This window comes from Pangasianodon hypophthalmus, chromosome 2, assembly GCF_027358585.1.
Source record: "Pangasianodon hypophthalmus isolate fPanHyp1 chromosome 2, fPanHyp1.pri, whole genome shotgun sequence".
Taxonomy (NCBI): domain Eukaryota; kingdom Metazoa; phylum Chordata; class Actinopteri; order Siluriformes; family Pangasiidae; genus Pangasianodon; species Pangasianodon hypophthalmus.
In genome coordinates this window covers 33,577,562-33,602,647 of record NC_069711.1, presented here as the reverse complement: position 1 = coordinate 33,602,647, position 25,086 = coordinate 33,577,562, and the positions used below count along the sequence as shown (strand labels likewise).

General features: G+C 37.0%; 1 protein-coding gene and 1 long non-coding RNA gene across 2 annotated transcripts; both read left to right on the top strand.

The window, feature by feature from the left end:
• The first annotated feature begins 13,639 nt into the window (after positions 1 to 13,639).
• On the top strand, positions 13,640 to 14,636 carry LOC113538509 (uncharacterized). The gene is made up of 3 exons (XR_008301356.1): positions 13,640 to 13,737; positions 13,832 to 13,939; positions 14,580 to 14,636. It is a non-coding gene; the product is annotated as an uncharacterized LOC113538509 (long non-coding RNA).
• A 5,604-nt stretch (positions 14,637 to 20,240) lies between these two features.
• Positions 20,241 to 24,709, top strand: LOC113538442 (membrane-spanning 4-domains subfamily A member 4A). The gene is made up of 7 exons (XM_026933509.3): positions 20,241 to 20,304; positions 21,227 to 21,331; positions 21,426 to 21,536; positions 22,201 to 22,257; positions 22,636 to 22,857; positions 23,173 to 23,280; positions 24,220 to 24,709. The coding sequence occupies exons 2-7, from the start codon at positions 21,251 to 21,253 to the stop codon at positions 24,337 to 24,339; spliced, it is 699 nt and encodes a 232-aa protein (XP_026789310.3). The 5' UTR covers positions 20,241 to 20,304; positions 21,227 to 21,250; the 3' UTR covers positions 24,340 to 24,709.
• Positions 24,710 to 25,086: the final 377 nt, after the last annotated feature.

The following is a 25,086-nucleotide window of genomic DNA, read 5'->3' as shown; positions in this document are numbered from 1 at the left end:
AGTCACTGCAGTTATGGCACAATAATCACACAAGCAAGCATGCTATTGTACTGAATATCAGCATGCTATTGTACTGAATATCAGCATGCTATTGTACTGAATATCGGCTGTAGACATGAGGCTGCAGGTAATCACAGCTGATTGTGCTGATATTCAGTACAGGAGCATGATTGTGAGTATTATTCTTATACAACAGGTCTATAAACAAGAAATTAATATCAAGTAACAGACATTTCAGGCCCAACAAGGCCCAAGGGTTGTGTATTGCCATGCCAACACACAGACCGACTGACAGCCCGTAGTAAGTGTATTAATGGTTTCAGTGTTACGAGCTATTTCTAAAACTGGAATTTTATGTAGCAAACACACACAAGTGGAGTAATACATACAGTCAAATGTCCCAGTGCTGTTATACTAAATATCAGCACTCTTGGACATCACTAGTCCAATCTAATTAGTGGACCAGAACTAACTGTTGTATAATTTTCTTAAAATTTTCTTTAAATACAAGCCCCATAAATAATCCTGGCACAAACATTTCAGGACCTTTTTTTTTTAGAGTACTCATCCTGATATAATAACAGAATAGCTTCTTATGCAAAATTCACAAATATGACATCCTTACTAAAAAGGAAATCCAGATGTGGTTTATGCCAACAAATCCAATACAGTCAGTTAAAATGCAGCTGGAGCTCAAAATCAGAAAATACTCAATGAGAACTAGAAAAAGAACTTGTTCCAATCCTGAAGACTATACACCTACAAAGCAGACAATTCAGAGGAGGTCGTGCTTCAGGCATTTTTGTTCTCCTAAACAGTTATTTAATTTGTAAATGATAAATGACAAAATGGCAGCTCAACCGCATGGTTAAACATATTTATCATTGTAATTCCAATATATAGTGATCATAAATTTCTCTCCAACTTTTTCATTCATCTCAGCGGATTACAAAGAATGCGTTTGACATAATATGTTCACAAGGGGGCGCTTAGAGTTTTGAAATCGGTATGAAAACAGCAGGGCGATATCACCAACACTACTCCTCATTCATCAAGTTACTGAGCTAAAATGTGAAAAGTTAGTTAAAAGACAAAACCCATACGTTATTTTTGACTATATGTTTATATATATATATATATATATATATATATATATATATATATATATATATGTATATATATGCGCACACCGATCAGCCATAACTTTAAAACCACTGCCAGGTGATGTGAATAACATTATCTCGTAACAATGGCACCTGTCAAGGGGTGGGATATATTAGGCATTAAGTGAACATTACCCCCACTGTTCACAAAACGGCAGGCCTGGTGGGGTGTTCCCGGTATGCAGGGGTTAGTACGTACCAAAAGTGGTCCAAGGAAGGACAACCGGTGAACCAGCGACAGGGTCATGGGCACCCAAGGCTCACTGATGCATGTGGGGAGCGAAGCCTTGCCTGTCTGGTCCGATCCCACAGAAGAGCTACTGTAGCACAAATTGCTGAAACGGTTAATGCTGGCTATGACAAACAGGTGTCAGGACACACAGTGCATTGCAGCTTGCTGTGTATGGGGCTGAGTAGCTGCAGACTGGTCAGAGTGCCCATGCTGACCCTGTCCACCGCTGAAAGCACCTACAATGGTACCATTAGCATTAGAACTGAACCATGGAGCAATGGAAGAAGGTGGCCTGGTCTGATGAATAATGTTTTCTTTTACACCATGCAGATGGCTGGGTGCGTGTGCATCGCTTATCTGGGGAAGACATGGCACCAGAATGTACTATGGGAAGAAGGCAAGCCGGGGGAGGCAGTGTGATGCTCTGGGCAATGTTCTGCTCGGAAACCTTGGATCCTGGCATTCATGAGGATGTTACTTTGACACATCCCACCTACCTAAATGTTGTTGCAGAATAAGTACACCCCTTCATGGCAATGGTATTCCCTAATGGCAGTGGTCTCTTTCAGTAGGATAATGCACCCTACCAAACTGCAAAAATTGTTCAGGAATGGTTTGAAAAACATGATGAAGAGTTCAAGGTGTTGATTTGGCCTCCAAATTCCCCAGATCTCAATCCAATCAAGCATCTGTGGGATGTGCTGGACAAACAAGTCTGATCCACGGAGGCCCCACCTCACAACTTACAAGCCTTAAAGGATCTGCTGTTAACGTCTTGGTGCCAGATACCACAGCACACCTTCAGAGGTCTTGTGGAGTCCTTGCCTCGATGGGTCAGAGCTGTTTTGGTGGCACAAGGGGGACCTACAATTGAATTGTCCTTGATGAATTTCCTTTAACTTCATCTGACGTATACCTGATATTTTATCTTCATGTTATAAAATATAAATTATCATCATGTTCTAAAATATATAAAATATAAACATTATCACGTATAATTCTAGCGCTGTGAATTATTCGATGGCTAAATTTGGAACCTCTGCCTATGTAATAACTGTATTTCTGAACAAAATCAGTATGCCCTTTCCTAGGTTTACAGGATCACAGAGACTCCATGAGAGTGATGATCATTTTTACAGGAAGGCTGAGAACCCTGGGGTTAATTTCTTTCCATGTGTGCATATTATTAAACTACAGTGAAAGAAAAATAGGAATCTGATTTTGCCAGCAATGTATTGCCAATACATTGCTGCATGAATAGACCTAGTTGTAATTATCACAATAATCACCAGTTTAATTTGACAATCCAGCACATATTATTTTGCATTTCATTTTTTTTTTTAAATATTGTGCTCTGACAGTCTTTTGTGTGCACAGTTAATTGTGTTATGAAGTCATGAGATACTAAATTGAGGTCATGTAATAAAGTGCTATCCTTTGATTTTTTTTTTTTATTCTCTTATTTAACTCCACTGTAGCTGTGCTAGCAATAACAGTGTCTCTTTGTGGTGTCAGAGACAGAGAGAGAGAGAAACTCACACAAATAATAAAAATACAGCACCAACCAACAAACTAGAACCAGAATTGCTTATCACATATATTTAGGGGTCCAAGCACCAAAGGGTGCACCAAATTGTTTTTGTTATGACTTTTCCTTTTCTTTGATTTTAGGATACAACTGTATGGATTTTAATTATCATCGGGTTACTTTAAAAACAAGTATGTTCATCCACAGATTTCATTGTTCTAAGTAACTTGGAAAGAACTGGCCACTGGAGGGCGATATTCACTGAATGTGCTTGGACCTCGATATATTGTGGCTATACAGTATTTAATGTGTTATTTAATCAAGGGAGGAGTTTTCCTTTAATAAAGCATTCTTCAGAACAGCAGACTACTGCATTTTAATTGTTTATTTCTGAAACAACCTCATGAGTACACATTTGTAAGTGAATAGATAAATATTTTTTCACATTCATCTATGTAAAACCATTAGAGTGCTCCCATTTTACTTTGTACTTGACCTCTTTATCTCTGCTTGGACATCTGGACAGAACTGGAAAGCCAGGGGCTCAATTGAAGTCACAGTCAGTGTTTCCTTATTTCCCTCACTGCTACGTTGAAGCACATTTTTTTACCTGTGTTCATTATGGAAGTGGATTGTAAAGCATGTACCCAGTAAATCTGTGTGATCTTGAGCAGATAACTATGATTACATTTTTTCTTCTACAGTCTTTAGAAAAGTTATCCAATTGTCCAATCAACAATCCACTTGAGGAAAACCTTGTATACATTATATATATATATATATATATATATATATATATATATATATATATATATATATATATATATATATACATATAGTGCGGCATGCTAACAACCTTTATGACATGAATTAAAAAGTTGCTAAGGTACCAAGTTAATCCTGTCCTTTTCTCATTTTTATGACTTTATTATGATGATATTTTGGCACACTTTTGACTGTGATCTGATTTGAGACTGAAGAATTTTTTAAATAAAATAAATAGAATATATTTTACCACAATGCTGTTGAATTCTGATTGGTTAGAGGGTGTTGATTAAGTTCCTATAACAGCAGCTCTGACAGTAGTGCAACTAAGTTTTCAGATATCTTCAGGACAAAGGAGGAGTTTATGCTTTGTGGTGTCTCAGTAATATGACAAGCTACTAAAGATATGTCCAATTCAATTCAATTTTATTTGTATAGTGCTTTTAACAATGGACATTGTCACAAAGCAGCTTTGCAGAAGTAAATAGATTAAAAGTAAATTAAACCAAAATAAATTGGAAATATGTGAATTTATCCCTAATGAGCAAGCCAGAGGCGATGGTGGCAAGGAAAAACTCCCTGAGACTATATGAGGAAGAAACCTTGAAAGGAACCAGACTCAAAAGGGAACCCATCCTCATCTGGGTGCTAATGGATAGTGCAATTATAAATAAATTCCTTCTATAACTGTGTACTATATGGACAAATAGTGCAATTGGGCAACCAGTAAATTCATCACATTTTTCAAAAGAAGTCCAGTTTGTTATGTCCAGCGGTGGACTCCACTGTCCACCAGTGGACAGTAGAGTCTTGACTACAAAGTTGGTCGTGGCAACCACAGACACCACAGCAATCACAGTCCCAAGATATCACAGTACACCTCCCAATATGAGAACCCCAAGCCATCTCCACGGCCCCCAAATGGCACCATCCCCAGCAATCCCACTGATCTTCAGGCCATGTGGGGCCACCTCCAGCAGCAGCGAACGATCTCAACCAATGAGAACTCCAAGCAGAAGTAGTCCATCGGGATGGATCGGGTAGGTCCAGAGATTAGAAGGGGTCAGGATCACTGGTATCTCAGGAGTAGCATGTGTAGCTCGACAGAGAGCGAGAGAGAGAGAGAGAGATGCGGAGTGTAAGGAAATTAGCTGTTTAGGTTAAGCTGATGTATTCTCCACCAAAATATGTAGGAGATTAGCAGATCAGATCAGAAGGGGAAATTTGTAAAGCGATAAGTTGAAATGAGTGTATTTATTAATTGTGTATGGGATATTACCTCCGTGGTCACCGGCAATAATATCCTAAATATAGTGAAACACTATATTAAGAGCACAGTAACAAGATTGGCAGTTTAAGGCAGTAAATTTGAAGCACAGAGACACAAGACACTGGCCTTTAAAAATCAGATGAGACTTTATTACTATTCTAAAACACAGAAACTAATCTAACACAAACACATGCACGCATACACACACACACACACGTGAACAGGGGTGAAAATGGGTTTGAAAAGAGAGTGAATGAAATTCCAAGTTTCTAGTAGTTTCTCAGACCATGACCTGAACGAACCATCAACTTATCAGTTTAATTTAACATTTGTTTTGTTTAGAAGGGCTTTAAACTTGTATTAAATGCACCAGTTCAGTGAGAATCTGGAGGTACTATACATGCGTTTGTGTTGCCAGGGATTCCCTCGTTGCGTTGTTGTTTGGAAGGAGTTTCCGGCGATGTTGACTGGTCGGTGGTCTGGTTGACCTTATGTAGCGTCTCGAAAGACCAATGAGGAAGATAAATAGAGTGAGGCGCGAACCCGGCGGAGTCTCGTAGGCGGGTTGCAAATCTTTGAAGAAGGTTCACAGTGGTGCGAAGGCGAGAGTTGGAGGCTTTGCAAGAACCAGTCTGAATGCTGAGTCTCGGAGCTCCTCGTGATGAACTTCTAAAGCTCTTGGTTGATGAGACTTCCTTCAGATGTGGATGGAGACTCGCTTGAGCTGTTAGTTGAAGAGAACTCCCTGAAGATGTTGATGGACTCTCGCGAAGATGTGTTGGATGAGACTCTGAGTTTCCTTTGTGTCAGGGGGTTTTAACCCTTTCCAGTTGGGCCGACCCCAAAGTGTTTGCTCCAATCAGCAGGATCTTCGGGCAGGGTGTTAACTGTATTCTCCTCCTCTGACAGTAATTAACATTCTGGTCTCTGAGTTATGTGCTTTGCAAACTTTGCACAAGCTTAAGTTAGAACTTTGGTTAGGAATTTGGTAACATGCATGTAATACATTGTACTCAACTTCACATTATAACAACCCTTAGGAAATTCAATAGCGATCACACACATACCAAACACAACATACCTGCTGTTATTGATACACTCACAAACACTATGATACCTTTTAAATGATCAAAAGCATCATAATGACCGGATGGCTATAAGCATGATACATATACAGAATGACAGTAAAAGAGGCAACAAGTTTTCAAACTATGGTGCATCATCTTAAAAGTCCTTACAGGAGATGTAATGTAGCCTTATGTAGTCTGTTAAAGCTGGGTTCTGTGGAATGTGTGAAGGGTGGTGAACTTTGTGTTCCTCGGGAAAACAAAGGTCTCATTCCATGAGGGTCCTTGGGTCAGTCGACCCCCCCCCCCCCCCCCCTTTCTGTAGTTATCAGTTTTACCATCTTGTTGGGTGAGCCATCTGGTCTTGGCCAACAGCCCAGATCAATAAGTTTGACAGAGGTTCCTCTTGGCTGAGAGGGTTCATCCTCTGGTCAGGGATGTCCTATCAGTTGCTGATTGTTCACAGGACAGTTGAAATCCAGCAATCAGTAAAAATGCGGTAATTAACTTGGCTCTACAAAGTCTGGGAGTAGGTTTCAGAGTTTTATGGCTTCTTTGCTTTCCTTGCCTGTTAGCTTCCGATCCTACAGTAGAGAGAGGGAGATATTGTTAGGTAAGCTTTTGTCCTGTGAAGGACAAAGTACTTTGCGTGCAGAGTCCAAGCAGGAACGCTGGCAAGACTAGCTATGACAGCATAACTAAAAGGGAGAGCCAGAAGGTAACACAGACATGAGGGTGCCCTGGGACATAAAGCAGCCAGCCACTCCACCGTCAACAAACCTGAGTGAATGGATGAGAGTGGGGGGGCAACAGAATCCAAACATCCCAGTTCACCACAACACTCTATGCCTGTGAACGCCCCAACCTGCTCATTTACCTAAGAAAAACTATTCACAAAAGGCTTGACTAAACAAATATGTTTTCAGCCTAGACACTAAGACTGTGTCTGAGCCCCAAACACTAACTGGAAGGCTTTTCCATAACTGTGGGGCTTTGTAAGAGAAAGCTCTACCCCCACTGCAGCTTTCACTATTCGAGGTACCAACAAATAACCTGCACCTTTTGATCAAAGTAGGCGTAGTGGATCATAAGAGACCAAAAGTTCCCTCAGGTACCGTGGCACAAGACCATTCAGTCCTTTATAGGTCAATAGTAGTATTTTATTATCAATATGAAATTTGATTGGGAGCCAATGCAGTGTGGATAAGATAGAGATGATGTGGTCATATCTTCTGGTTTCATTAAGGACTCTCACTGGGGCAATCTGGACTAACTGGAGCTTGTTTATGTGCCTACTGGACATCCAGATAGCAAGGCATTACAATAATCCATCCTAGGGGTAACAAAAGAATGAACTAATTTTTCTGCATCATGTAGTGACATTATATTTCTTATCTTAGCAATATTTCTGAGATGATAGAAAGCTATCACACCTGCACATGATGAAACAGAAAGGCCATCCAGAGTTATTAAGTAATCAGAAAGCTTACTTCTAGCTGCATGTGGTCCTAGTACAAGTACTTCTGTCTTGTCAGAATTAAGTAAGAGAAAGTTAATAAGCATCCAGTTTCTAATGTCCTTTACACATTCCTCAACTTTATTATGATGGTGTCTGTCATCTGGCTTTACTGAAACATACAACTGTGTGTAATCAGTATAGCAGTGGAAGCTAATACCATGTTTATGAATAATTTTGCCCAGAGGTAACATATATAAAGTAAAGAGCATGGGCCTAAAACAGAGCCTTGAGGAACACCAAACTTTACCTTTGTATGTGTAGAGAAGTCACCTTTTACATCTACAACCTGATAACAATCAGTCAAATAAGACCTGAGCCAGGAGAGGGCTGTTCCCATAATGCCTGCTACATTTTCTAGTCTATCGAGGAGAATAGCATGATCAGTGGTATCAAAAGCTGCACTAAGGTCAAGCAACACAAGCAAGGAGACACAACCCTGATCAGAGGCCAGTAGTAAGTCATTTACCATTTTAACCAGTGCTGTCTCTGTGCTATGATGAGGTGTAAATGCTGACTGATACATTTCATGAATGTTATTCCTATGTAGGTATGAGCATAGCTCATAATGAATGAATGAAGTGAATGAATGAATGTAAAAACAGAGCATCAATGCCACTGGTCCAACAGTCAAACAAGGGAAAACACATAAAACATGTTTATATAAAAAGAATTTAATTCCTTTTGTTCTATTTTTTTGCAAGTAACAGTTAAATGACAACAGTACTACAGTCTTCATTTTTTTATATATATTAAAAACATGACTTTCATTTTGACCGGCATAAATAAATTCTAAGGTTTACAGTAAGCTTGTATGGAGTGAACATTGAGAAGAAGTTCAGAAGTTAGCATCGTCCAGCAAGCTGTGCTACTGAGCAATCAAAAATCAGTTAAAGGAAATCATCAGACAGCATTAAAGTGCAGCACTGAGTTGAAGGAGAAGCCAGGAAAGGTTCATTGATTGCTTTGAGGGCTCAAGGGCAAGCTGCTGTGCTACAACCTTTTCTAGGATCTTGGAGATAAAGGGGAGTTTGATATTGGCCTATAGTTAAACAGCCGACAGAGGTCAAGGTTAGGTTTTTTTAATCAGGGGCTTGATAACTGCTAGTTTAAAAGATTTAGGTTCATAGCCAGTGCTAAGGGAAGAAGTGATTATCTTTAGAAGAGGTTTGATTGTTTCTGGAATTATCTGCTTGAAGAAACATGTAGGTAAAGGATCTAGTATACAGGTGGATGATTTTGATGATAAAATTAGTGAAATTAGTTCAGTCTCTCAAAGGGGAGTAAAACATTCTAATGATTTATCTGATATCATTATATTATTATCTACAGGGTTAATTATAAAACTGTCTGGCTTTAAATTAATAGTCTGAATTTTATACCTGATATTTTCAATTTTAGCATTGAAAAAATTCACGAAGTCATCACTGCTATATAATGATTGTGTGCATGTTTCTATTGTGGTCTTATTCCTAGTTAATTTTGCTACAATATTAAATAAGAATCTAGGATTATGTTTGTTATCTTCAATTAGGATGGAGAGATACATTGATCTAGCAGTGCTAAGAGCTTTTCTTACCTCAAATGGCTCTCCTTCCATGCTATTTGAAATACTACCGAATTATTTTGACGCCATGTACATTCTAGTTTTCGAGTGGTCTGATTTAATGTGCGTGTGTGATTGTTATATCAGGATGCTAGTTTTTTCTCTCTAATTATTTTTCTTTTAAGTGGAGCTACCTTATCTAGCGTGTAGCGGAACTTTGATTCTAAGCATTCAGCTGCCTGGCCAAGTTCTTCAGGATCAGACCGTGATCCAATCATGGTTGGTAACTCTGGGAGATTACTGATAAAACTCTGTGCAGTTGCTGACGTGAATATGTGTTTGACGTGGTAGCATGGCAAGGTGCATATATTATGACTAAGATACATTTTTAAATGAGATGAGATAATTATCTGATTAGCTTCAGACTGCAGAAATGTGACTATATTTTCTATATTTAATCCAAATGTTAGTATTAAACCAAGAGTGTGACCACCACTATGAGTGGGTCCTATTACATTCTGGTTAACCCCTACTGAATCTAGAATGGACACAACCGCTGTTCTCAGAAGGTCTTCTGGATTATCAAAATGAATATTAAAGTTAATATTAAAATTAACAGGCCAGCCTTGCCCTCAAAACTACTCAAATTGTCTATAAAGCCCACATTGATTTTGGAGCACCACCTGGACATCCAGCAGTTCAGTGACCATAACCTGCTGTGAGCTACATCACCGTGCCGCACTGGGATGGGGCCAGAGCATGCTACATCATCTGACATCACCTTCACTAATTTACACACCTCTACAATGTTATTCTTAGTAACCTCTGACGAAGGCGTATATCATTAGCTCCTATATGAATAACTATCTTTGAGAACCTGTGCTTGCCTAAGACCCTAAGATTACCTGCTATGTCCAGCGCCCTGGCTCCTGGTATACACCTACTTAAAGCTGCTGGTGCCCATAAAGGCCTAGCTAATTTTATGTGCCTTAAGATAGAGTCTCCTATAACCAAAGCTCTTTCAGGTTTCTCAGTGGGTGCTTCACTGAGGAGAGTAAACCTGTTGGACACGTGAAGCAGAGAGGAGTGGCGCTCCTGTGGGCAAGTCTTAGCTTTAGCTTTGGCTTTAGAGTCTTCCGCCGAGTCTTCAACCAATCGCCCCAATGTGAGGGCTCTAATGCCGGAGTTGGGGGATTGCTGTCTCTGCCTAAGGCATCCAGACTTTCCCCTACAGAAACTACACTGCTCTCACTCTCACTAACCCTCTCTAGTTGACGGTGTCTCTTAGTTGATATTACTTTAGATGGCGTGGATCTGGCAAGGATGGTCTCCGCTCGCTGTCTTGGCAAAAAACAAAAGCGTTCTTTGAAAAAATGAAAATACGACAGAAAGGAAAGTGAAAAATACAGCAGATGAAAACAATAGTGCAAAATTATTGATTACAAAAGAAAGAAACAGTATAGTTTAAACGCCGATGCAGGCAAGAAACTCCTGGCAAACGATTACAAAACAGGAACTACATATGTGATGTTCTTTAATTAATAACGCATATGATTACTGGCAAATGCTTGTGGTATAAGAGGACTAAAACACTTCACGGCCTGCTGTTGGAGGAAAATAACCTCAGGGTGGTAACAGCAAGGACTGTTCATTTTTTCTTGCCATACTTCTTTTTTTGGTGCACTTTCTTTTAAATGCACCAAAAGAAAGAAGTATAGCAAGAAAAAAAAATATGAACAGTGTATATAGTCAGTTTTAAATAAATCTAGCAAAGGCCTTTCACAATAATGGCCTTGTTTTTCCATTTAGAACTTCTTTTTTGTGCATGTAGCCTTGCTAAACAGGAAATAAGAGTAAATCTACAGACATGGTTTACAGCTGTTATAACATTACTAAAATGGAAAATGACATGTTTATTATCCTCTAAAGCAAAGAAAGTGAAGAAAAAACATCCAGCTACTGAGGATTGTTTGAATAGTTTTGACACAGAAAGTCTGGATTTTCTTACTTGTGCCAAAATGATGCTATTTGTACACGATCAAACCGAGACAGGTCCTGCTCACGCATCGAGAAACCACAAACCATTTCCTGATTATTGTCTTGCATACAGTGCCAAAACTGTATCTTACAATAAAGCAAAAGAAAGAATTATTGTAATATTTATAACATTGCTTATTTGCAGTATACAGTATATTTTTTTTAGAAAATATAATGGCATTCCTGTGTATAGATTACAAACACTCCACTGATGCATTAAGTTTGCAGCACCACCAACCAGTCATGCCATATTAATATTAATAGTTTGATGGTCATAGAAAAAATGATGCACATTTAGTTCCACAGTAACTGATGAGCTTGACGAGGTCTAACCACAATAAGGTCAGTCAACCCCACACAAGAGCTCTCTCAAAACCTCCACTGACACACAACGCTGTGAAGCAGCATAAAACAAGTGCAAGACTGTAAGTTCAGTATTTCACTATCAGGTAAATATTCTTCCTTTTTGATTTATATCATGCACAAATTTTCTACTTACAGATTCAGGCTATAAGATCAGACATTACATTATTACCAGTAAACTAGCTAGATTGCATTAGTAGATTTTTTATTAGAGTGTTATTGGTAAGTGAGATGAGATAAAATTAAAACTTTTTTTGATCCTGAAGGAAACCTTTGTGCCAACTTGGTCAAGACAATCCAAACAACAATACAAACAGCAAGCACAGGTGGATGCTTTATTACAAACTCTAAATCATCAGGCACAATTGCAAGTCTCAGATCAACAATGGAAAAAATACTGATAATGGTCAAAGCCAAGAAATCAACAGAGAAAACACTCAGAATTTGAAAAAAAAAAAGTTATATACACCGAGTAAACAAGTGAAATAGGAAAAAGCTTTGTTTGTGGTCAGGTGAGTGAGATAAACATGGGGAACAGTGGCTCCTGGATATTAGAGAAACACTTTTTCTTTTCTGATACCAATGCTGATACCGGAGCCTTGAGTATGAGCCAATATCGATACTGTTACTGTTTTGTTTAAAAACTACTAAGCTTTAATTTATTTTTTTTTATTTTAAAATTTTGTGAAGCGTTTCATAGTTAAATACTTTCACACAAAAAAAACCCTCTCATAATAAATATAATTAAACAAAATAAGGAATAAAGTGTAAAGTACATTTTATTATTGTATAACAGTTAGGTTAGGTCCACTAATTTGATTGGTCGAGCAATGTTCCAAGAGTACTTATATTTTCTATAACCGCACTGGGATGTTTCACTGTGTGTATCACTCTTCTGTGTTCGCCACATAACATTCCACTTTCTAGTTTGAAACTGTTACTAAAAGAAAAAAGAAAAGGAAGACAGGAAGCAAATTTCACTGGAAGCTCCATTAACATGGGAATGTCCGATATCAATACTAGGTATTGGTTCTGTGCCATTTTATATATATATATATATATACATACACACACACACACACACACATATATATATATATATATATATATATATGTACTAAAGTATTGGGACACCTGACCATTACACTCATATGTGATTGTTGAACATCCCATTCCAGATTTAGTCCCCCTTTGTTGTATAATAACCTCCACTCTTCTGTGAAGGATTTCCACTAGATTTTGGAGCGTGACTGTGGGGATTTGTGTTCATTCAGCCACAAGAGCATTAGTGAGGTCTGGTGTGCAGTCTGCATTCCTGCTCATCCTAAAGGTGTTCAGTGGGGTTGAGGTCAGGGCTCTGTGCACGCCACTTGAGTTCCTCCACACCAACCTTGGCAAGCCATGTCTTCATGGAACTCGGGTTGTGCACATGGGCATTGTCATGCTGGAACATGTTTGGGCCTCTTAGTACCAGTGAAGGTAAAATTGTAATGCAACAGCATACAGAGACATCCTATATAATTGTGTGCTTCCAACTTTGTGGCAACAGCTGGGGTGTGATGGTCAGGTGTCCACAAACTTGTCCATATAGTGTATTTTACTTGCAGTGTGAACAGATCAAACAATGATGTATTATAAGACTTAAAGCTCTGTGTTCTGTTCCCTACTTTGGGCAGCTGAGGCAGAAAATAATATGTGAATAATAAATAATAACATTTAAATATGTTTTTGAGGAACAGTAAAGAGACACAAAAGCACTTTTGTGATGTAATGAGGCAGAGTGAATTCACCTTTTTTGTTTTATTTTTCTAAGAAAGCAGTTCGTGTCAATCAGTATTTCACCACTTCTTGTAATCTGATTTATTCCTGGGGAGGGCGGGGATCTTACCAAAACCTGTGTAATATAAATATAAAATATGAAGGGAGAATGTCGCACATAAAGTTTCATGTTGAAAAAAAAAAAACATTCAATATGGGTTTACATTTTGACTTAGACAGAACATATGGGATAGTATGACAGTAATGCCATGCTCATGGTCGCGCTGTCCAAATTTTCACAAAGATTAAAATTCAATAATATACATTACTAACCATTACTATACATTATTAGAGAACGCTTCTTAAGGTTGTTATGTCTGGTTATAGCACGAGAACCAACTCCTCATCATCATGACCCCTGTAACAGCGCCAGCTGATACCCAACTCTCCCGATGCACGGCTTATCTGAAAGGCGAACCCAAAGCATTGGGGGTAAGATACTTTTATCCAAAAATGTCTTCATAGTAGTGCTTAATTAACATTTTATATTTTACCCTTTAATTGGTTTGTCTCTTTTTCTCCACAGACTGTGCAGATCATGATTGGAACCATGACTTTCTTGTTCAGTATCATTTTAATGGTTTCCCTTATGACAGTTTTCACCAGCAGTATTGCTATTTTGGGATCACTTAATGTACGTTTTTTTTGGGCTGCACTGACAATGCTTTGCATTAGTATTCTCCCCCTTGAACCTTTCCACACTACAAAATAGAAGTAAATTAATTAGTATTATATGTAATGAATCTACACTAAACTGCCTATTATACTGAAGCATGGTAGTGGTAGCATCATGTTTCACGTTACCATTGGCCTCATGGCTGCTACTCTGATTAATGACCGCTTTACCTGATCACTGTTGGACTGTCTGTGCCATATTCAATTCATTTTCTTTTTAAATAATAGATTTAATGTTAAAGACATATACACATAAAAGAGATAGAAATCCAATTAACGCACACACACACGCACACAAAGGGGTACAGGTGTAATTATAATTATGTCACAAGGCACCTTGGTTACGCAAAATCATCTAATGTGTCTTCTGATGATAGCAAACAAAAGGCTAATGTGATACTACCACCACCATGCTTCAATAGTAGATACAATGACATCTATTCTCAGTTAAGTCCAATTCAGGTTGAAATTGTACATTACAAATTGTGTAAAAGTAGAAAGGGAGTGTGTGCTTATGTATGTAACCACACAACCCTATTATTACTGTTTTTATATACTCCATACTTGATAAACAGTCATGAATCACTTTTTTTTAACAGTTTATAGTTTCTGGAGCTCTGACGGTTGCTGCAACGAACCACCGTAATACTGCTGTGGTATGTAAACATGGCTTACTGCTAATTTCCTTAGATTTATCAGTTTTTAGTTCATGAAGAGAACATCCTGGATTTGATGTTACTTTTTCCTCTCTCATTAGCTGAAAGCCTCATTGATAATGAATGTGTTGAGTGCTGTGGCTGCAGCGATCACCCTCATTATGTTCTTAGTGGTCATGGTGACTAGGTCTGGGTACTGGTGTTACTATGACAAATATTATGATTGTCAAGCAAAATCTCTGGTTTGTATCTTATTAATGCACACAGAGGCATTTTTTGTTCTTTCTTTAGCCATTGATAATTACCACTCATAGTTCTCAAAATTGCATGAAGGATTTTGCTCCCAGCTACGTTTTATTTATTTTTTTCTTTTGTGTTTGTGATTTTATTTATTTATTTATTTATTTGGTTGTTTGTCTGTTTGTTTACTTGCTTGCCTACTAATGTAAATACGTATTTACCAACTTACTAACTTGCTAACTGTTGTACTTATTTACTTATTACCCTGCTTACTAACTTACTCTGCTTACCTATTTACTTCCGTTCTATCTATCTAACTAATATACTCACATACTAACCTATTTACTTATTTGCTTACTTACTTACTTACTTTCTGTGAATATAGTGGGGTCCAAATTGAGACCACATTGAAAATCTGGGATTTATTTTTCATTTAAAATTGAAAATAAACCAAAGGTTTTAGAATTTTTAAATATTTAAAACAAAGAAACTAAATGTTCAGCATCTTGAATATTTAATATTCAGGAATCTACGCTGTTTCTAAGTCCCTATTTTTAGACCTAAGCAAATGTGGATTATTGACCATGTTAACTGCTTTTTTTTCCCTCATGTCTAATCTCTTCTACTGAAGCGTGTGTTCAGACAACACTCTGATGGAGTCGATCTAAAATGAATCAAGTTTTGCACAAACTTGTGGAGTCCATGCCAGCCCGAGTGCACACTGTCATTAAAGCAAAAAGGGGACGTACCAAATACTAAGAAATTGTGAAATTCATGTAAATATTTCAAAGATTTAACTTTTCACTCAAGTTGTTGTCAATAATATCATTTGTAATGAAAAATTGTTGTATTAAATTAGAAAAGAATGCATTTTCACTAGTGCTCTCAGACTTTTGGACCCCATTGTAAATAATTGACTTATTTACTTACTTCACTAACTTCCTTATTTATTTACTTGTTTATTTGTTCATGTACTTATTTATTTACTTACTTTGTTGGTTTGTTTGTTTGGGCCAGGGGAGTGGAATCTATGGAGTGCTGGTGGTTTTCTCTCTGCTTGAGATCATCATTTCTATCAGCACTTCTGCATTCGCCTGTAAAGCCACCTGCTGCACTGAACCTACAGTGAGTGGCATTTATAAACTATTTAAATCTAGTTTTCTTTTTAGTCAGTCAATATCACAGAGTCTGAGAATGCAAACACAGACAGCTCCTGCTGTCTGTGAAATTAGCTGGCTTGTTGCAGGTAAGTATAATTGAATAGAAATGAAGGCTAGAAGGTGAAGAAACAAGAATGAAGTTTTTTTGTTGGAGCAGGGCAGATCTAAGACACCCTCAGAAGAGTAAAACTGAAAATCACCACATGTTTCTTGAAAAGTTTTATGCCTACTTTTAGTAAAATAGCATCCTAGAGTGTTCAGAAAGTTTTACTACACTGGGCCATTATCAGAGTTGATTTAAGTGTACGCATATGATTTAATATTGAAATAGTGCACATAGACATTCAGACTTACAGACTGTAACTACAGATGTAATTGCTATTCAGACGTTTCAGAACATGAGAGTGACGCACGTGGGGGTGGAGTTTCCCTAAAACAGAGGCGTGTCTCAGTTATGCATGAATCTGATTTTAAAATTAAGTGCAATTTTCTTGCATGACATTAGCTTGAGTGAGGAGCAGGATTAAGTCCAGCACCACTGTCTGACAGTTGGATGTGATTACAATGTGTCACACTGAAATTTGTTTTGGGTTTAAATACACTCAAAAAAAAATTTCTTTCCCCATACAGAGGGCATCAGAAGAGATTAATCTTAATCAGAGATATTTTTATCAAGGACTTTATCTTGGTTTATATCAAGGACTGAGGTTTTATGAATAAAATTATGAATGAGCTTTAAGTGCAGCAGAAAAGTGCTCGGTCAGCTTATCGTTCAAACCACAGGAATGTTTTCTACACAGGAGAGCGCATCGAATTACAGAAACATTGGCATTAATATATGAACCCAAAAGAGCACATTCTGAATACTAGGAACTTTACCTGGCTAAATATTGATGTAATGTTTGGGCTAAAGTCACAGACTCTGAATATGACCCACTATTGCTTATTAAAGTGTACTGGACCAAATTGTAAATTATATTTGTATCCTGATTTTCTTCATTTTATTAAATATTTCTGTTACAGCCCATGAATTCACAGCCGATGTATTCACAGCCCATGAATTCACCGCCGATGTATTCACCGCCGATGTATTCACCGCCGATGTACAATCCTGCATTCTATAACCCACAGGTGCCAAATCGAACTGTAGTTACCTACAGTGTTTGAATTTTAATTCAGTTAATTTCTTAAACATGGTGTACTTTTGCAGTCAAATCCTGCTTCTTGATGTCTCTGTGTCTTGTGAACTGTTTAAGCTTTACATTGTGTATCACGTTTATAATAGTTACCTGTGAATAAATTAGTGTTACTTCTGAAAGAAAAAAATGATTGCTGAGGTACAAATGTAATCCTGACTTTTTCTCTTTTGTTATTATTTTATTCTGTTTCTTATGCATGAATCTATAAGTGTGTGTGATTTTATAGTCACACCACAGTGCTTTCCTTCTCTTTTCTACTGGAAAGAAATAAATGTACACCACAATACTGCTGAATTGTGCATTGTGATTGGTCAGAAGGTGTTGATTAATTTTTTAATCTGACAGAAGAGCAGGTTTATATTAATGCGCTCGTTCAACGCATTATCGTTTCTATAGTAACAGCTCATTCGCAGGTACTTGTACAGAGCATAAAGGACAAGCTTAAGCACTGAAGTACTCTTTCACTCTCTATTTGTACTAGCATTGATTGAGAATAGGTGAGTGTTAGAAACAAGAGTCAGGAGTGATGTGATGCTGGTGACATGTAGAAAGGGTAATAAAACAGGTGGCAAAGTCCAAACAAATTGGGGACTGTTGATCTCAAAGTGCAGTGGTCCACTGTAGAGATGGGATGGAGAGCAGAATCATCACACTGGCCACTCAAGAGCAGTCAATTGGGCACTGGGCTACCTGAAGTTCCATCACCGAGCAGCACTGGTTCAGCACAGGTCTGAAGAGACTGCTCTTCAGACCTGTGCTGAACCAGTGCTGCTCGGTGATGGGGAAAAGGTGGAGCTATGCTCAGTATCGGGGCGGTATGTTTCTGGCTGGTTCGGTTGGTGGTGTGGCCGCGACTGCAGTGCATTGTGTTCATAGACCTGGAAGCATGATACTGAAGCTTCCAAGCATCGCAGTTGCTCTTGTTGCACCCTGAGGAGGACATACTGCTGTGAGAGAGCTTTCTGCATGCATTCTTCATCTTCTCCTACTGTGCTCACTTTATTGCCTCAAACCTGCTGTCATACACCCCAGTGACTTCAAGAGCGCATACGCAGGGAGATTCAGGGTGAAACAAAAAGATGTTTTATTAAGCACAAAACATGAAAAGAAAAGCCATGGGGGGGTAAACAGAAGAAATCTAAGGTATGCACTCAATAAGTAGAAAGACAGTCACTAGAATAAACTCTAATACTCAACTCAAATAGACACTCAGCAAGTACAAACAAAAGTAGTCCAAAAAACATATTAAAAAAAAATCCTCCAAAACAAGCCACAAAACTTGAGAAAAACCTCAGGAGAAAACGCAAGTCTAGAAAGTACAAGTTTAACCACTGAAGAGCTCTCTTTGTCTCTGTTTATACTTGCACTGACTGAGAGTAAGTGAGTGCTAGAAATAAGACAGGTGTGATGCTTGTGTTGTCTAGAGAGGGTCGGCTGTGCACTACGGCTCCCCCTGCTGGCTGACAATGTGACAGCAGATTCTCAGTAACACGATCTGCGTTTTTTTGTTTGTTTGTTTGTTTGTTTTTTGTCTTCTAAACTTCAAGAGAGAGAGAAAAAAGTGAGGCTGGTGAGGGAAGTGTAACAATAAATGGACAAAAACTATGATGTTCCTTAAATAAAAAAATTGTGATTGTTGACAAATCGCTCCGAGGAATAAAATAGCTTGGAGTATGCTGTTACAGGAAAATAATCAACTTCAAGATGGTAACAGTAAGGGTAGTGGATGATACAAAGATTATTTTCCTTTCTGCCATGCTTCTTTCTTTTAAAATCTAATCAGTTTAAAATAAATCTAAAATGTAAAATAAATCCGTGCTCTTTTTTCCACTTGTAGTGTACTCATCCTGACATCATAAAACTGCTTCTGGGAGCTGGAGGTCAAGATCAGAAAATGGCAGAGTGCTATCTGAGAACTACAACAAGAAAACTCTGCAAAGAAACAAAACTTATACTAAAGAGTATAAGAGTATATGTATGGAAGTATTTTCCAGACAAATTTCAAAAGCATTTGCAAATTTCCACTAAAGAAATGAGAATAAAAGGAAACATTCATTGAGGACTATCTGAATGACATTAAAACAGAAAGTCTGAATTTTCTTTCTCATATCAAAAGGATGCTATTTATACACACCAAAACCATTGAGCTGATAAACCACATCGTTCCACAGAACCTGCTCATGCTGTAGCATCAGGAAACCCCAAACCCCAAACCACTACCTTGCCTAAAATAAAGCTGGACATTTTAATTATTAGGGTTTTTTTGTCTTCATTTTCTCTTAGACCTGTTAGTCCGAAAAATGATATTTTTCAGGTATATTAGATATATTACAGGTTTATTCTGACTGAGTTTTATATGTCTAACAAAAGCAAAAGTCCTAGCCACAGTGTACTTTTGTCAACTAAAGAGTCCACAGCCACACCCTTTTGTTGTTTACTGGTTCTCAGAAGTGATGTTTGTGAAATCACAGGGAAAAACTTTCCTGGACAAAGTTAAAGGGACCACACCCAGAACCAAATGACCGTCTTTTACGTCTTGAGTCTTTTCAGTGATATAGATTTATATATTTTTTTTTGTCTTTTTCGTGACTTTTTGTCTCCTGTTTCCTGTATTGTGACACAAGTCGTCAATGCTACAGTTAAACTGAAAAGGTTGGCTTGAATAAATTAGTTTAAAAGCTAGAGAATTATGACATTAGCTAAAATTATGTAATTAAATAAACATTACCCATCATCTGATCATCTTTGCAGGAAAACAAGATGTTGTCAGTGTGCCAAGACAGAAAAGGTCAGACTCCCACATAAACAATTTATCTACAAATCAAATATCATTATCACTCATCACATAAAATATCATGTCCTTTGAAGAGATTTTTAACAAAACTATTGTTAACCTGTAACTTGATAATAATATTTGTTCTATTAAAGATGATGGGTTTGTTCAAGTCTAACCACAATCAGGTGACTCAGCCACATACATGTGTTTGATCAGATAAAAAGAACGTTCTTGACTGGCTCACAAGTCAAACGCAGCCAAGCATCAAAAACACAAGCAAGGTCTTTCATCAGGTAAATATTTGTGCGTGTTTTTTTAAGATCATAGGTTCGTGTTATAATATCTAACAAAACTAGTTAGATTGTATTAATAGATTTTTATTATAGTGTTAATAGTAAATGAGACAAGACAACTTTTTTTGATCTCAAAAGAAAATTTTGTGCCAACTTGCTCAAAACAAAACAAATGACAACCATCAGATTTGTTTAAAATATATAGATATTGTCATGGATTCTGAGGCAGGAGGACAGAAGTGCAAGTGAAATCTTTAGTAATGAATTCAGATCATCAAGCACAATCACAAGGCTCAAATAATAATTAAAAAAAACTAATGGAAAATGGAAGAAATAGTGGATATAAGCAGTTCAGTTTTGAATGAAAATAGGAAACCGGTGTGTTAGTTTTCATGCGAGTGAGATAGATGTAAAGTCCATGCAGGATCTGGAGCAGATTGAGGATGTGACAGTGTAAATGTAATATATGTTAAATAGAATGCTATGTAATTGACTTTATTCGCTTGCAGCATGCCATCAGATTAATGTTATGTAGTTTAAGGCTTAACCCTTTGTGTTCTGTTTGCAACCTGTACAGTTTACAGCTATTTATGTGAATAATGTGAATAATAATATTTCAATATTTCCACCTTTGGTCTACTCCACACTGCAAAAAAAAGTCTTTACTCATTTCAAGCTTGAAATCTTATTGTGTTGTTCTATTGGCATATAAGAAAGAAGCAAATTTTAGAAAATCTGTCAAAAGAATAAGAAAATGTAACGCTTAGGATATGTAAACACATTTAAAGCAGGCTACGTTTTCATTTTTACAGTACATAATAAGATTAAGAGAAATAAACGTGATTATTACCCTGTGATTACCCTTCATAATAAATATTACTGCTTAGAGAACGCTTCTTAAGGTTGTTATATCTGTTCATAGCACGAGAACCAACTCCTCATCATCATGACCCCTGTAACAGCTCCAGCTGATACCCGACTCTCCCGATGCACGGCTTATCTGAAAGGCGAACCCAAAGCATTGGGGGTAAGATACTTTTATCCAAAAATGTCTTCATAGCAGTGCTTAATTAACATTTAATAATTTACTCTTTAATCAGTTTGTCTCTTTTTCTCCACAGACTGTGCAGATCATGATCGGAACCACAATTTTCTTGTTCGGTATCATTTTAACCTCGTTTGCTCTTACACCAGGGATCATCAGTGGTATTGCTCTGTGGGGATCGCTTATCGTATGTTCTGTTTGGGCTGCATTTACAGCACCTTACTTTCTACATTACAACTCAGAAGTGATTTAACTTGGTATTATATATAATGACGCTACAAAAAATAGTATCATGTTAAGTGGTACCCTTGGCCTCTTGGCTGCATCTCTCCTTTAATGCCTTCTTTATTTAATGGCTTATTTAAAGGTACTTTTCCAGAACTTTGTCTCAGACTTGTTTTAATGGTTTTGATGATTCTATTTGTTTCAGTATGTTCACTACAGTACCTGTTGAATTGTGATGTCTAAAGATAACTAGACTTAATACTTAATACTTCTTTCAAGCTTAATACATTTTTGTAAATAATTTTACAGCTATATTTTCTTTACTATATTGGCACAGAGACAACCAAGATGACAAGGGTAACTCTCAACATGACACTACCACTATCATGCTTCAATACTAAGGGCTAGCTTCTATATATTCTTAACAGCAACATAACAGATTGCTTAAAAGCAATTTAAAAAACAAATTTAAAGTCCATTTCAAGTCCATTTTACCTGGTTGTAAGTCTACAAAATATGGGAAAGTTTAAGGGGAATAAATACTTATGCAAATCACTGTACAGCCTTATTTTCACTGCTTTTTTGTTAGTATTTGGTAAACAATTGTGTTTCTTTTTTTAAAACAGTTTATAAGTTCTGGTGCTCTGTCGGTTGCTGCAGCAAACCACTATAGTTCCTGTGTGGTACGTAAACATGGCCTACTAATAATTTCCAGTTAATTTTTTTTTGGTATTTAGCAGTGGGATGAATGGAAACATCCAGTCACTGATGAATATATGAATAATAAAAAAACAGAAACAAAGTCAAAATTATCTCACATTTAGCTGGAAAACCACACTGTGGCGGTTACTGCTCATGGTGTAGCATCGAGCAATCATAAACCACTTCCTGAGAACTGTCCTACACGCAGTGATATATGGGTAAACTTACAAAAAAAAAAAAAAAAAAAGAAAATATGTTGAAAATACGCAAACATCCGCAAAACAAGTTTTAAAGTGAAGTTTAATGAGAGAGTATTTACCCTGTAATAAGTTACTGTTTTCTGTTTCCTCTCTCGTTAGGTGAAAGCCTCATTGGGAATGAATGTGTTCAGTGCTGTGGCTGCAGCTTTCGCTGTCATTCTGTTCTCAGTGGACATGGCGCTTGGGGTTATGTTCATTCCCTGGTGTCGCACCTATAACTCTGGCCGCTATAACTCTGACCACTATAACTCTGACCACTATTACTCTGGCCACTATTACTCTGACAGTTACTACAGATGTAATCATACCATTCTCTCTATGGTTTGTATCTCATGAATGAAACAAACTCATTCTTTTCAGTCATTGCTAGATCCTACTCGTTAGCTAGGTCCCGAAATCACATGATGTTTTTTTTGTTCTTGCATTCCCAGCTACAGATATGCTGACTTTTTATTTCCTTTAATTTAAGATGTAATTAAATATTTTTATTTTCTTTTATTTAAAAATATATATAAAAGTGTGTTTAATTTAAATATTATTTATATTTATAATATATAACTATTTAAAAAATACTTATTAAATACAAAACTATACTTTTTACATTTACTTACTTACTTACATATTTGTTTGGGCCAGTGGCATGGAATCTATGGAGTGCTGGTGGCTTTCTCTCTGCTTGAGTTCATCATTTCTATCTGCACTTCTGCGTTCGCCTGTAAGGCCACCTGCTGCACTGAAACTACAGTGAGTCAGTTTTTTTTAGTCTGTCTTTTTATTTAATCAAGACCACAGAGTTTGAGAACCCAAACACTAAGGCTAATGTCATGTGTGCAATTAGTGGTCATGTTGCAAACGAGTTCAAAGAATAACTACATACAAAGAATGTAAAGAAACAAGAATGAAGTTTTCCGAGAAAAACTGAAACTCATCGCACATGTGTGAAAATACACATCAAGAACTGTTTAAAACACAATGTGAACTGATCAGGAAAAAACACAAATAACACCTAAAATCTAAAAATAAAAAACCCTCATTCAGTCATAATTTTGGGAAGAAACTTTCATCATAAATCACACTGCAGCTTGTAAAATGGTCTAACTGCACTGACTCCGCCTAAAGTTTTAGACTTCATTATTTAGAAAGACAGTAAATTGCAGGTTCATTAATGCAAGTTATTTTGCTCATTTGAAAGACACAGTCCTTTCTGGATACTGTTAGTAAATCAGTGGTTTTTTCTACCTCCTTAGTAAGGTATCATTCTAGTGTGTTTGAGAAGTTTTACTTTAAATTTACTTTAATCTCATTAGGCTGTATTTAGAATTCAGTTAGGCGTACACACAGATGTAACTACAGATTTAAGTACTATTCCGAAGTTATGTTAAAAATTAAGCATGTGGAGGCGGAGTTTGTTTAAAATAGAGGTGTGTCTCAGTTACAATCGATTCTGGCCTGGGACATAACCAGAAACAAAGTAATGAAATCGCTTGTGATTTGCATAATCACCCAGATAACTGACTCAAGAATGTGCTTAACCCGATTCTGAATACAAGAAACTTTTCCCATCTAAATATTGATGTAACTTTTGGACTCAAGTTACCGACCCTTATTACTTAAAGTGTACTTAACCAAGCTGTGAATTATATTTGTGTCCTGATGGTCTTTCACGAAATCTTTACTTCGCAGCCGATGTATTCACAGCCGATGTATTCACAGCAGATGAATTCACAGCAGATGTACAATCCTGCCTTCTACAACCCACAGGTTCCTCTTCAGTCATCCGTAGTCACCTACAACAATGTTTAAATTATGGCTCAGTTATTTTCTGAAACTTGGTGTACTTTCGCAGTCAAATCTTGCTTCTCTGTAGTGTTTAAGATTCACACTGGTTATCACATGTCTGTAAATTATATAGACATATTTCTAAAACTATAAATGTGAACAAATTAGTGTGATGTAATGATGACTTTTTTCTTTTTTTAACCTGTATGATTAATGTTAATAAACTTTCTGCATGGTCAAAATGGTAATACCTTCTACACATTCTTCTCTTTCGATGACATACACATCAGAATGACGTGTCAATCCATTGTGTAAAAATAGACATATTTGATTCACACCACAGCACTCTTGAGTTCTGGTTAGTCAGAAGGTGTTTTCTATAACAGCAGCTCTGACATTAGTGCAGCTGCACATTTTTATATATTGCATTTCACTGGCTCTGTACTTGTACTCTGCACGATGACAATAAAGTTGAATCTAATCCAATCCCATTTAAAATTAATGTGCTAAAGCAAACACTCTAAATATAAACTGATTAAAAAAATCATTGATAAGATGAAGTTTTTTTTGTAAGGAGATGTTTAATTAACATTTATAGAAGGAATCTCCAGTGTCAGAGGTCAAGCTGCAACTTTTAAGTTACAGTTTCATGGCAAGACGACCAGCTGGTTTTGACAAGTTTTTTGTTAAATTCACTTCAAGAGAGAGAAAAAAGAAGCTGGTGAGGGAAATTTAAAAAAAAGAAGAAGAATGAAAGATCTTTAATTTTCT

Bases quoted from the DNA above. Each gene is read 5' to 3' on its own strand.
- LOC113538442 (XM_026933509.3), top strand. From the start codon at position 21,251: ATGACCCCTGTAACAGCTCCAGCTGATACCCGACTCTCCCGATGCACG. The intron at 22,258-22,635 runs GTACGTAAACAT...CTCTCTCGTTAG, and splicing joins ACCACTATAGTTCCTGTGTG to GTGAAAGCCTCATTGGGAAT. The intron at 22,858-23,172 runs GTTTGTATCTCA...TGTTTGGGCCAG, and splicing joins ATCATACCATTCTCTCTATG to TGGCATGGAATCTATGGAGT.